At 51.6% G+C, this 14,186-nt stretch overlaps 1 protein-coding gene across 1 annotated transcript; it reads right to left on the bottom strand.

The window, feature by feature from the left end:
- Positions 1-400: 400 nt before the first annotated feature.
- On the bottom strand, positions 401-14,141 carry LOC306957593 (zinc finger protein ubi-d4; the record flags this gene model as incomplete). Its single annotated transcript, XM_079551078.1, has 7 exons — positions 14,075-14,141; positions 9,535-9,695; positions 8,728-8,835; positions 7,267-7,430; positions 3,527-3,619; positions 3,195-3,273; positions 401-442 (listed from the first exon to the last, which is right to left on the bottom strand). Coding segments are annotated over exons 1-7 (679 nt in total), but the record flags the coding sequence as incomplete, so codon positions are not given.
- Between the last annotated feature and the right edge of the window lie 45 nt (positions 14,142-14,186).

Raw genomic sequence — 14,186 nt, forward strand, 5'->3', positions numbered from 1 at the left:
ATGAATAAATAAAAAAGGCACAAATCCTCAACCAAAGACCAAAAAAAAGCCCAGATCTGTGTGTATTTCTACCTATAAAAGCTCAGCCATGGGATGGGCCGCAAAGCCTATTAAGAATAAGACTATTAATAATAAGACCACTGATATGAAATACGAAAAATTAATTAATAATAACAATAAAAAATAATAATAATAATTAAAAAATTAAAAAAATAATAATAATAATAAAAAAAAGGCACCAATGCACAACTAAAGGCCAAAAAGCAGCCGGGATTTGCATGTTTTCCTACCCAGCAGAGGCCTGGCGGCGGACGGGGCGCAAGATGGCGGTGGGACGCAGCGCGGACCCCCACACCCCCCCCCCCCCTTTTGGCCCCCCCCTGCCCCCCCCCGGCCGTACCTCGGTCGGGAGGTTTCAGGGAATGCTTTTGTTTGTAACTGTCTGAAACACAGAAAGAGAAGAGGTGAGAGCAGCGGGACGGACAGCGGGACGGACAGCGGGACGGACAGAGTAAAGGGGGAGGGGGGGGGGAGGAAGGGAGGGGGGGTTGGCCCTGTGGGGGCCGTTTGCAGGCCCGTTTGCGGGGCCCTTTGTGGCCATTTTCAGGCCCTTTGTGGCCATTCTGGACCCTTTGTGGCTATTTTTGGACCTTGGTGGCCATTTTGGGCCCTCTGTGGCCATTTTGGACCCTTGGTGGCCATTTGGGGCCTTTTCTGGCCTTTTTCGGACCTTTGTGGCCATTTTCGGACCCTGGTGACCATTTTGGGGCCTTTGTGGCCATTTTGGGGCCTTTGTGGCCATTTTCGGACCTTTGTGGCCATTCTGGACCCTTTGTGGCCATTTTGGGCCCTTTGTGGCCATTTTTGGACCTTGGTGGCCATTTTTGGACCTCTGTGACCATTTTCTGACCATTTTTGTGGCCATTTTGGGGCCTTTGTGACCCTTTGGCCGCCATTTTGTGACCCTTTCTGGCCCTTTTATTGTGCCTCTGGGGGCCATTTTGGGCCCTTTGTGGCCATTTTGGACCCTTTGTGGCCATTTTCAGACCTTTGTGGCCATTTTGGGGCCTTTGTGGCCATTCTGGGGCCTTTGTGACCCTCTGGCGGCCATTTTGTGACCCTTTCTGGCCCTTTTATTGTGCCTTTGTGACCATTTTGGGCCCTCTGTGGCCATTTTGGGCCCTTTGTGGCCATTTTGGACCCTTTGTGGCCATTCTGGACCCTTTGTGGCCATTTTTGGACCCTTTGTGGCCATTTTGGACCCTTTGTGGCCATTTGGGGCCTTTTCTGGCCATTTTTGTGGCCATTTTGGGGCCTTTGTGACCCTCTGGCCGCCATTTTGTGACCCTTTCTGGCCCTTTGGCAGCCATTTTTGGGCCCTTCGGCAGCCATTTTGTGACCCTTTCAGGTCCTTTGGCAGTCATTTTTGGGCCACTTGGCAGCCATTTTGTGACCCTTCCTGGCCCTTTTATTGTGCCTCTGGGGGCCATTTTGGTCCCTTTGTGGCCATTTTTGATACTTTGTGGCCATTTTCAGACCTTTGTGGCCATTTTCTGACCTTGGTGGCCTTTGGGGCCATTTTGGGGCCTTTGTGACCCTCTGGCGGCCATTTTGTGACCCTTTCTGGCCCTTTTATTGTGCCTTTGTGACCATTTTGGATCCTTTGTGGCCATTTTCAGATCTTTGTGACCCTCTGGTGGCCATTTTGGCACCTTTGTGGCCATTTTGGGGCCTTTGTGACCCTCTGGCGGCCATTTTGTGACCCTTTCTGGCCCTTTGGCAGCCATTTTTGGGCCCTTTGGCGGCCATTTTGTGACCCCTTCTGGTCCTTTTTTGGGGCCCTTTGGGGGCCACTTTGGGGTCTTTGTGGCCCTTCTGTGACCCTTCAGGGGCCATTTTCAGACCTCTGTGGCTATTTTGGGGCCCTTTGTGACCCTTTGGTGGCCATTTTGGGGCCTTTGTGGCCATTTTCGGACCTTGGTGGCCATTTGGGGGCCTCTGTGACCCTCTGGCGGCCGTTTTGTGACCCTTTCTGGCCCTTTTTTGGAGCCCTTTGGTGGCCATTTTGGGCCCTTCAGGGCCCATTTGGGGGCCTTTGTGGCCATTTTGGGGCCTTTGTGACCCTCTGGCAGCCATTTTGTGACCCTTCCTGACCCTTTAGCGGCCATTTTTGGCCCCTTTAGCGGCCATTTTGTGACCCTTTCTGGCCCTTTTATTGTGCCTTTGGGGGCCATTTTGGGGCCTTTGGTGGCCATTTTCAGACCTTTGTGACCTTCTGGAGGCCATTTTGGGACCCTTTCTGGCCCTTTTATTGTGCCTTTGGGGGCCATTTTGGGGCATTTGTGGCCACTTTTGGACCATTGTGACCCAGTGGTGGCCATTTTGGGACCCTGTGGTGGCCATTTTGTGACCCTTTGGCAGCCATTTTGGGACCCTTTGGAGGGCCATTTTGGGGCTTTTATGGCCCTTCTGTGACCTTTTAGGGGCCATTTTGGGGCCTTTGGGGCCATTTTTGGACCTTTGTGACCCTTTGCCGGCCATTTTGGGCCCCCTGGCGGCCATTTTGTGGCCCTTTCTGGCCCTTTATTTTGCCTTTGGGGGCCATTTTCAGACCTGTGTGACCCTCTGGTGGCCATTCTGGGGCCTTTGGTGGCCATTTTGGGCCCTTTGTGGCCATTTTTGGCCCTTTGTGGGCCTTCTGTTGCCTTTGCTGCCCCTTCTTGGATGTCTGTGGTCCTTCATTGGTTCTCTGTAGCCCATTGGTGCCCATTTTTGGGCTCTCTGTGACCCTTCTGCAGCCATTTCCGTGGCCCTCGTGGTCCCTTTGAAGGCCCTCTGTGGCCCTTTCTGGGCCTTTTAATGTCATTTCTGTGCCCTTTCACGACCCTTCTGCTGTCCCTTCCTGCGCTCTTTTGCAGTCCGTTTTTAGCGGCCCATTTTATGACCATTTCAGTGACCTTTCCGTGTCCCTTTCACAGCCTCCCGAGCCGCGTTTTGCAGCTAGAAACCCATCACAAATCCTTAACAAAGAAAGCAGAGCTCAGCTTGGGGTCGAGAGGACGTGAAGAGGTTCCCCCCCCCCCCCATTTTGGTGCAAACGTCCCTTTTTCAGGCTTAAAAAACAAGGAAGAATCAGCGCCGCCCCCAAAGCATCACCTGCCCCCAAACGCCGTCGCAGAGCTTGGGTTACTCACTGTCGCACGCGTAGGGTTTGTCCCTGTCCTCCAAAATGGCCGCGTCCAGTTTCTTACGTGCTCCTCCGACGCCTTTGCCCTGGGTTTGGGGCAGAGAAAAATAAAGAAATAAGGGAAACAATTAAAAATAACGTAGAAGCAAAACCAACCCGCAATGGTTTGAATGATCCCACGGTGCTGCTGGGCGGGGAGAGCCTGCCATGACAGCTTGGGATGCAGCGGATCCAGCTGGGATCTCCCCAGCACATAAAACGGTGTTTTTGAGGGGTAGAAATTCACCTGGTTTGTGAGGATTCGGCGTTAAAACGGTGCTGGGGGGGGGGGTTTCTCACCTTTGCTTTCCCCTTCCCTCTCCGTTTCGGTGTGTCTTCCTCGTAGTCTTCATCATCCAAATCATCCAGGAAATCGTCCGGCTCCAGGATGCGCTGGGCGGGGAAGAGAGGAATTGGGTTACAACAGAAAACCCCCCCCAAAAAAAAGGGAATTTAGGGCGATTGGACGATGATTTGGGTCCATCCTGCAGGGGGAAACTAGGAAATACAACTTGTTTGGGTAAGGAAGTGGCTGAGGGCCGTGCACAGCGGGTTGTGGTGAATGGAGTCCAGCTGGCGACCCGTTTCAGGGTCCCCCAGGGGTCGGTGCTGGGGCCGACCTTGTTTAGAATCATAGAATCATCGAATCATCGAATCCCCAAGGTTGGAAAAGACCTCCAAGCTCATCCAGTCCAACCGTTCGCCTGTTCCCAACAGCTCCCACTGAACCACGGCCCTCAGCACAGCGTCCAGCCTTTCCTTCAACACCCCCAGGCTCGGTGCCTCCCCCACCTCCCTGTGCATCCATTGCAGCGCTGCCCACCTTTCTGACAAGCAATACTTCCTCATGTCCAGCCTGAATCTCCCCTGCCGTAGCTTGAAGCCGTTCCCTCTGCTCCTATCACTGCTGACACGAGAGCAGAGGCCGACCCCCAGCTCACCGCAGCCTCCCTTCATGCAGTCATAGAGAGCCCCCCCCGAGCTCCTCTTCTCCAGGCTGAACATTCCCAGCTCCTTCAGCCTCTCCTCATCAGCCCTGTGTTCCAGACCCCTCACAGCTTTGCTGCCCTCCTTTGAACACGTTCCAGGCCCTCAATATCTTTCTTGCAGTGAGGGGCCCAAAACTGGACACAGCACTCGAGGTGCGGCCTCACCGGTGCTGAATACAGGGGCACAATCACCTCTCTGCTCCTGCTTGCAATGCAGTTTCTGATGCAGGCCAGGCTGCCATTGCCCTTCTTGGCCAGCTGGGCACACTGTGGGCTCATATTCAGCCCAGCATCCATCCATACCCCCAGGTCTGTTTCCTCTACGCCGTCCTCCAGCCACACCGCCCCAAGCCTGCAGCGTCGCCTGGGGTTGTTGGAGCCCAAGTGCAGGACCCGGCATTTGGCCTTGTTGCACCTCATCCCGTTGGTTTCAGCCCAGCTCTGCATCCTGTCCAGATCCCTCTGCAGGGCCTCGCTACCCCCAGGCAGATCCACGCTTCCAGCCCATTTGGTGCCATCTGCGAATGTACTGAGGCTGCACTCGATGCCCTCCTCCAGGCCATCAATAAAGATATTGAAGAGGACAGGCCCAGCACCGACCCCTGGGGCACACCGCTCACGACCGCTCGCCAGCTGGATTTGACTCCATTCCCCACCACTCTCTGAGCCCGGCCCTCCAACCAGCTCCTCACCCAGCACAGTCTGCAGCCATCCAGGCCTCGGGCTGCCAGCTTCTGCAGGAGAATGCTGTGGGAGACAGCGCCAAAGGCTTTGCTGCAGTCCAGGCAGAGCACGTCAACAGCCTTTCCCTCATCCACCACATGGTCACCGGATCGTAGAAGGAGATCAGGTTGGTCAAGCAGGAGCTGCCCTTCACCAACCCATGCTGCTAGGCCTGATGCCCCGCTCATCCCGCACGTGCCGCATCATCTCCCTCAAGACAATCTGCTCCATCACCTTCCCTGGCACCGAGGTCAGGCTGACAGGCCTGTAGTTCCCCAGATCCTCCTTACGACCTTTCTTGTCAATGGGAGTCACGTTGACAAGCCTCCAGTCCTCTGGGACCTCACCAGTGCACAAGGAGCGCTGACAGATGATGGAAAGCGGCTCGGCTCTCACCTCCGCCAGTTCCCTCAGCACTCTCGGGTGGATCTCATCTGGCCCCATCGACTTGTGGCAGCCCAGTTGGAGCAGCAGGTCTCTGACTGTTTCCTTCAGAATCGCAGGGGGGTTCGTGTGCTCCCCGGCCGAGATTACCAGGTCAGAGAGAGGAGTGTCCTGAGGATAACTGGTCTGGCTTTTAAAGACAGACGTAAAGAAGGCATTCAGAACCTCTGCCTTTCCCTTATCCTCAGTGGTCGCATTCCCAGCCTCATCCAGCAAAGAGTGGATATTCTCCTTCGTCCTCCTCTTACTGTTCATGTATTTATAAAAGAGTTTCTTATTCCTTTTCACCCCAGCGGCCAGGTTCAATTCAAGCTGGGCTTTTGCCTTTCTGATTTCACCTCTACACATCCTAACGACTCCCTTGTATTCGTTCTGAGTGGCCTGTCCCTCTTTCCACAGGGCGGGTATGATTCTCTTTTTCTCCCGGAGCCTCAGGAATAGCTCCCTATTCATCCACGCCGGTCTTCTTCCCTATTCATCATTCCATTCTTCCCCACCGGCTCATTTTGCAGCTCAGGGGGACTGCCTGCTCCTGCGCCCTTAAGACTTCCTTCTTGAAGAGCAACCAGCTCTCTTGGACCCCTTTACTCGCTAAGACTGAATGCCAGGGGACTCCCCCTATTAGTCCCTTGAACAATGCAAAGTCCGCCCTCCTCAAGTCCAAGGTAGAAATTTTACTATTCCCCCTCCAGGCTCCGCCATGAATCACGAAGTCTAGACACGTTGGGACCCATTGGGACCCATAGAGACACATTGGGAGCCACTGGGACCCATAGAGACACGTTGGGACCCATTGGGACCCATAGAGACACGTTGGGAGCCACTGGGACACACCGAGACACGTTGGGAGCCACTGGGACCCATAGAGACACGTTGGGACCCATTGGGACCCATAGAGACACGTTTGGAGCCACTGGGACCCATAGAGACACGTAGGGACCCATTGGGACCCATAGAGACACATTGGGACCCATTGGGACCCAGAGACACGTTGGGAGCCACTGGGACCCACAGAGACACGTTGGGACCCATTGGGACCCATAGAGACACGTTGGGACCCATTGGGACCCATAGAGACACGTTCGGAGCCACTGGGACCCATAGAGACACGTTGGGACCCATTGGGACCCACAGAGACACATTGGGACCCATTGGGACCCAGAGACACGTTGGGAGCCACTGGGACCCACAGAGACACATTGGGACCCATTGGGACCCATAGAGACACATTGGGAGCCACTGGGACCCATAGAGACACGTTGGGAGCCACTGGGACCCACAGAGACACGTTGGGACCCATTGGGACCCATAGAGACACGTTGGGACCCATTGGGACCCATAAAGACACGTTCGGAGCCACTGGGACCCATAGAGACACGTTGGGACCCATTGGGACCCATAGAGACACGTTGGGAGCCACTGGGACCCATAGAGACACGTAGGGACCCATTGGGACCCATAGAGACACGTTGGGAGCCACTGGGACCCACAGAGACACGTTGGGACCCATTGGGACCCATAGAGACACGTTGGGACCCATAGACTCCACCACCTCCCTGGGCAGCCTGTTCCAGTGAACACTGGGACCCATAGAGACACATTGGGACCCATTGGGACGACGGGGGATCGGGGAGGGGTCTCAAGGGGTTTGGAGGGGGATGGGCGACGCTGCTATAGGTGAGGGCAAACCAGGAGGGTCTGCGGGGGTTTGGGGAGGGGTCTGCACCTTCCGTGCGCGGCTGTTGGTGATGGGGAATTTACCAAGCTGTCGTCGTCCATGCGGGGGTCGGGGAGGGGGCTCAAGGGGTTTGGAGGGGGGTGGGCGATGCTATAGGAGGGGGCGACCCAGGAGGGTCTGGGGGGGTTTTGGGGAGGGGTCTGCACCTTCCGTGCGCGGCTGTTGGTGACGGGGAACTCGCCCAGGCTGTCGTCGTCCATGCGGGGGTCGGGGAGGGAGCGTTTCTCCAGGGGGTCCGTCCTGAGCAGAGCCTCCAGGCTGCTGCCGTCCTGGGAGATGAGCCCTTCCTTCTTGAGGGTCTGGTCGGTGTCTGCAGGAGGAAGAGAGAGGAAGGGATGGGTTGGAAGGGTCCTTAAAGGTCAGAGAAGTGGGCAGGAGGGTCCTTAAAGGTCAGAGAAGGAGTTGGGTTGGGTTGGAAGGGGACTTAGAGGTCATAGAAGTGGTCAGGAGGGTCCTTAAAGGTCACAGAAGTGGTCAGGAGGGTCCTTAAAGGTCAGAGAAGGAGTTGGGTTGGGTTGAAAGGGGACTCAGAGGTCATAGAAGTGGTCAGGAGGGTCCTTAAAGGTCATGGAAGGAGTTGGGTTGGGTTGGAAAGGTCCTTAAAGGTCATAGAAGTGGGCAGGAGGGTCCTTAAAGGTCATAGAAGGAGTTGGGTTGGGTTGGAAAGGTCCTAAAAGGTCATAGAAGTGGTCAGGAGGGTCCTTCAAGGTCATGGAAGGAGTTGGGTTGGGTTGGAAGGGTCCTTAAAGGTCATAGAAGTGGGCAGGAGGGTCCTTAAAGGTCATGGAAGGAGTTGGGTTGGGTTGGGTTGGAAGGGGACTTAGAGGTCATAGAATCGGGCAGGAGGGTCCTTACAGGTCACAGAATTAATTGGTCAGGACGGTCCTTAAAGGTCATAGAAGTGGGCAGGAGGGTCCTTCAAGGTCATGGAAGGAGTTGGGTTGGGTTGGAAGTGGACTTAGAGGTCACAGAATTGGTCAGGAGGGTCCTTAAAGGTCACAGAATGAGTTGGGTTGATCAAAGGATCATAGAATGGCTTGGAAGGGTCCTTAAAGAACAAAGAATCATAGAATGGGTTGGAAAGGTCCTTAAAGATCAACGAATCATAGAATGGGTTGGAAGGGTCCTTACAGATCAAAGGATCATAGAATGGGTTGGAAGGGTCCTTAAAGATAACAAATCATAGAATGGGTTGGAAGGGTCCTTAAACATCAACGAATCATAAAACTGCTCAGAAGGGTCCTTAAAGATCAATGAATCATAGAACTGCTCAGAAGGGTCCTTAAAGATCAACGAATCATAGAACTGCTCAGAAGGGTCCTTACAGATCAACTAATCATAGAACTGCTCAGAAGGGTCCTTACAGATCAACTAATCATAGAACTGCTCAGAAGGGTCCTTACAGATCAACGAATCATAAAACAGCTTGCAAGGGTCCTTAAAGATCAACGAATCATAGAATGGGTTGGAAGGGTCCTTAAAGATCAACGAATCATAGAACGGGTTGGAAAGGTCCTTAAAGATGAATACGCTGGAAGGCACGAGGCCCTCAGACAACAATCAGAGTCTCAACAAGAGCCGGAAATGAACCAGAGGAAGGGCCTCACCTGGTTTGATGGAAGGGAAGGAGAGCCTGGGATCCTCCGGAGGATGAGCGCGGCGTTTTTTCCTCCAGCGCCGTGCAGGATAGGAATAAAGCTGCCCTGCCGCCAAACCTTTATTGGGAAATAATAATAATAATAATAAGAAGAAGAAGAAGAAGAAGAAGAAGAAGGAGGAGAAGAAGAAAGAGGAGAAGGAGGAGGAGGAGAAGAAGGAGGAGGAGAAGGAGGAGAAGAAGAAGAAGGAGGAGAAGAAAAAGGAGGAGAAGAAGAAAGAGGAGAAGAAGGAGGAGGAGAAGAAGAAGGAGGAGAAGAAGGAGGAGAAGAAGGAGGAGAAGAAGAAGGAGGAGAAGAAGGAGGAGGAGAAGAAGGAGGAGAAGAAGAAGGAGGAGAAGAAGAAGGAGAAGAAGAAGGAGGAGAAGAAGAAGGAGGAGAAGAAGGAGAAGAAGGAGGAGGAGAAGGAGGAGAAGAAGAAGGAGGAGGAGAAGGAGAAGAAGAAGAAGAAGGAGGAGGAGAAGGAGAAGGAGGAGGAGGAGAAGGAGGAGAAGAAGGAGGAGAAGGAGGAGAAGAAGAAGAAGAAGGAGGAGGAGAAGAAGAAGGAGGAGAAGAAGGAGGAGAAGAAGAAGGAGGAGAAGAAGGAGGAGAAGAAGGAGGAGGAGGAGAAGGAGAAGAAGGAGGAGGAGAAGAAGGAGGAGGAGAAGAAGGAGGAGAAGAAGAAGGAGGAGAAGAAGAAGGAGGAGAAGAAGAAGGAGGAGAAGAAGGAGAAAAATTGAGGTTATCCAACCCAACAGCACACAGGGATCCCGATCCGACCTGGGCCGCGGTGCCTCTTCTCCATCCAGATGTAGCAGTTGCTCTGAGCCACGCCGGTCTGCGAATCCAGGAAGGGCAGGCGGACGCTGCGCTCGGCGCACAGCCTGGCGTTGTAGTTGTGGCACTGCTCCATGGCGTCCCTGTAGTACTGCTCACCCAGCCTGGGGGGGCAAAGGGACGGGGTGAAAAAACAGCCGGGGGGGGTTGGGGAAAGATTCCGACAGGGGTTTGGGAGGGGGGGGAGGAAAAATGGGGTGGTTGTGGAAGCGACCGCGGGGATTTTTGGGGGGGGGGTTTGGGGGTGTTGGGAAGAGCAATGATGGGATTTTGTGGGGAGGGAGGAAATCCTGATAACCAACCGATTTTGGGAGATTTTGGGTGATGGAAGAGCGATGATGGAGGGATTTTGTGGGGAGAGAGAAAATCCTGGTTGCCAACAATACAACCAACCAATATTGGGAGATTTGGGGTGATGGAAGAGCAATGATGGAGGGATTTTGTAGGGAGGGAGAAAACCCAAGTAACAAACACACAATCTACCAAATTTTGGGAGATTTGGGGTGATGGAAGAGCAATGATGGGGGGATTTTGTGGGGAGAGAGAAAATCCTGATAACCAGAAACATAACCGACCAATTTTGGGAGATTTGGGGTGATGGAAGAGCAATGATGGAGGGATTTTACAGGGAGGGAGGAAATCCTGATAACCAGCAACATAACCGACCAATCTTGGGAGATTTGGGGTGATGGGAAGAGCAATGATGGGGGGATTTTGTAGGGACAGAGGAAATCCAGCTCACCAACAACACAACCAACCAATATTGGGAGATTTGGGGTGATGGGAAGAGCAATGATGGAGGGATTTTGTAGGGAGAGAGAAAACCTGAGTAACTAACACACAATCTACCAAATTTTGGGAGATTTGGGGTGATGGAAGAGCAATGATGGAGGGATTTTGTAGGGAGAGAGAAAACCTGAGTAACAAACACACAATCTACCAAATTTTGGGAGATTTGGGGTGATGTAAGAGCAATGATGGGGGGATTTGTAGGGAAAGAGAAAATCCTGGTTGCCAACAATACAACCAACCAATTTTGGGAGATTTGGGGTGTTGGGAAGAGCAATGATGGAGGGATTTTGTAGGGAGAGAGAAAACCCAAGTAACTAACACACAATCTACCAAATTTTGGGAGATTTTGGGTGATGGAAGAGCAATGATGGGGGGATTTGTAGGGAGAGAGAAAATCCTGGTTGCCAACAACACAACCAACCAATTTTGGGACATTTTGGGTGTTAGAATGAGCTCTGATGGAAGGATTTAATAGGGAGAGAGAAAATCCTGACAACCAGCAACATAACCGACCAATCTTGGGAGATTTGGGGTGGTGGAAGAGCAATGATGGAATGATTTTGTAGGGAAAGAGGAAATCCAGCTCACCAACAACACAACCAACCAATATTGGGAGATTTGGGGTGATGGAAGAGCAATGATGGAGGGATTTTATAGGGAAAGAGGAAATCCTGGTGGCCAACAATACAACCAACCATGAAAACCTATGGATAATCATAAAAAACCTATGGATAATCATAAAAGACCTATGGATAATCATAAAAGATCTATAGATAATCATAAAAGACCAATAGATAATTATAGAAGACCTACAGATAGCCACCAAAATCCACGGATGACCATGAAAACCTATGGATAATCATAAAAAACCTATGGATAATCATAAATAACCTATAGATAATCATAAATAACCTATAGATAACCATGAAAGACCTACAAATAGCCACCAAAATCCAAGGATAACCATGAAAACCTATGGATAATCATAAAAGACCTATGGATAATCATAAAAGACCTATAGATAAGCATAAAAGACCTACAAATAGCCACCAAAATCCATGGATAACCATGAGAACCTATGGATAATCATAAAGACCCTATGGATAATCATAAAAAACCTATAGATAATCATAAAAGACCTACGGATAATCATAAAAAACCTATAGATGATCATAAAACACCTACAAATAGCCACCAAAATCCACAGATAACCATGAAAACCTATGGATAATCACAAAAAAACCTATGGATAATCATAAAATACCTATAGATAATCATAAATAACCTATGGATAATCATATAATACCTACAGATAATCATAGATAACCTATAGATAATCATAAAAGACCTACAAATAGCCACCAAAATCCATGGATAACCATGAAAACCTATGGACAATCATAAAAAACCTATGGATAATCATAGAAAACCTATAGATAATCATAAATAACCTATAGATAATCACAAATAACCTATAGATAATCATGAAAGACCTACAAATAGCCACCAAAATCCACGGATAACCATGAAAACCTATGGATAACCATAAAAAACCCTATGGGGAGCCCCCAGAACCCTATAGGAAATGCCCCACTGATGAAGAAACCCCTTTTTTGCTATAGGGGAGGAGCCCATGGCCCCAAAGGATGTATAGGATACCCGCTATGGGTCTCGACAGGGGACACCAGGTAAGCATAGGGTACTCCCGTGGGTTCCTATAGGGATCTCTGTGTGATCCTATAGGGGAATCTCTATGGGTTCCTATAGGGGGGATCTCTATGTGATCCTATAGGGGAATCTCTATGGGTTCCTATAGGGGGGATCTCTATGTGATCCTATAGGGGGAATCTCTATGGGTTCCTATAAGCTATGAGCTCCTACAGGGGGAAGCTCTATGGGTTCCCACAGGGAAATCTCCATGGAATCCTATAGGGGGGATCTCAATGGGATCCTTTAGAAAGATCTCTGTGGGATCCTATAGGGAGGGCTCAGTAGTTTTCTATTGGAGGGATCTCTATGGGTTCCTATGGGGGGACCTCTATGGGATCCTATAGGAGGGATCTCTATGGGTTCCTATGGGGGGATCTCTATGGGCTCCACAGGGAGATCTCCATGGGATCCTATAGGGAGGACTCAATAGTTTCCCATAGGAAGGATTTCTATGGGATCCTATAGGGAGGGCTATATAGTTTCCTATAGGAAGGATCTCTATGGGATCCTATGGGGGGATCTCTATGGGTTCCTATAGAGGGATCTCTATGGATCCTATAGGGAGGGCTCAACAGTTTCCTACAGGAAGGATCTCTATGGGATCCTATAGGGAGAAGCTCTACGGTGGGTTCCTATAGGGGGGGATCTCTATGGGTTCCACAGGGAGATCTCTATGGGATCGTATAGGAAGGATCTTTACGGGATCCTATAAGAAGGGCTCTGTGGGTTCCTATGGGGGGATCTCTATGGGATCCTATAGGGAGGCTCAGTTGTTTCCTGTAGGAAGGATCTCTATGGGATCCTATAGGGAGGGATCTCTATGGGTTCCTATGGGGGGATCTCTATGGGCTCCACAGGGAGATCTCCATGGGATCCTATAGGGAAGGCTATATAGTTTCCTATAGGAAGGATCTCTATGGGATCCTATAGGGAGAAGCTCTATGGTGGGTTCCTATGGGGGGATCTCTATGGGATCCTATAGGGAGGGCTCAATAGTTTCCTATAGGAAGGATCTCCATGGGATCCTATAGAGGAATCTCTATGGGTTCCTATGGGTGGATCTCTGTGGGCTCCACAGGGAGATCTCCATGGGATCCTACACAGAGGATTCTGTATGATCTTACAGGGGGGATCTCCATGGGATCCCATAGGGAGGGCTATATAGTTTCCTATAGGAGGGTTCTCTATGGGATCCTATAGGGAGGGATCTCTATGGGTTCCTATGGGGGGATCTCTATGGGCTCCACAGGGAGATCTCCATGGGATCCTATAGGGAGGACTCAGTAGTTTCCTATAGGAAGGATCTCCATGGGATCATATAGGGAAGGCTATATAGTTTCCTATAGGAAGGATCTCTATGGGATCCTATAGGGAGGGCTCAGTAGTTTCCTATAGGAAGGATCTCCATGGAATCCTATAGGGAGGACTCAGTAGTTTCCTATAGGAAGGATCTCCATGGGATCATATAGGGAAGGCTATATAGTTTCCTATAGGAAGGATCTCTATGGGATCCTATAGGGAGGGCTCAGTAGTTTCCTATAGGAAGGATCTCCATGGAATCCTATAGGGAGGGCTCTCTATGGGTTCCTATGGGGGGCTCTCTATGGGTTCCTATGGGGGGATCTCTACGGGATCCTATAGGAGGGCTCTCTATGGGTTCCCCTCTCCCAAGGACACAACGAAGAGCTCCCTCCTCCTACACGGCAGCCCCCATAGGGCCCTAAAGATCCACAGGAGCCTCTGTAGGGACCCCACAGGGAGGCATCCCCCGCCCCACAGGCCCCACACAGCGCCTTTCCCATTGGCACCGCGTGTGGGGGGGGGGGGGAGGGAGGACACCACACGGCCCCAAACCGCCCTCAAGGCCCCACCGCCCCCCACACGGACACCCCCAGCCCTGGACAGCCCCAAAGCCGGTCAGGGCCGTATTATTCCCGCGGGATATGGAGCGGAAGGGAGGGGGGAGGGGGCTTTCACTCACAGCTTCACCACATTCTGTACCACCGCCGCCATTTTGCCTCCGCCGCCTCCGGAGCGCTGCGCAGCGCGCATGCGCGGGGAGCGGCCGCGCTGCGCCTGCGCAAAATGGCGGC

The sequence above is a fragment of the Tetrao urogallus genome (genome assembly GCF_951394365.1).
Source record: "Tetrao urogallus genome assembly, contig: scaffold_270, whole genome shotgun sequence".
In the NCBI taxonomy this organism is placed as follows: Eukaryota; Metazoa; Chordata; class Aves; order Galliformes; family Phasianidae; genus Tetrao; species Tetrao urogallus.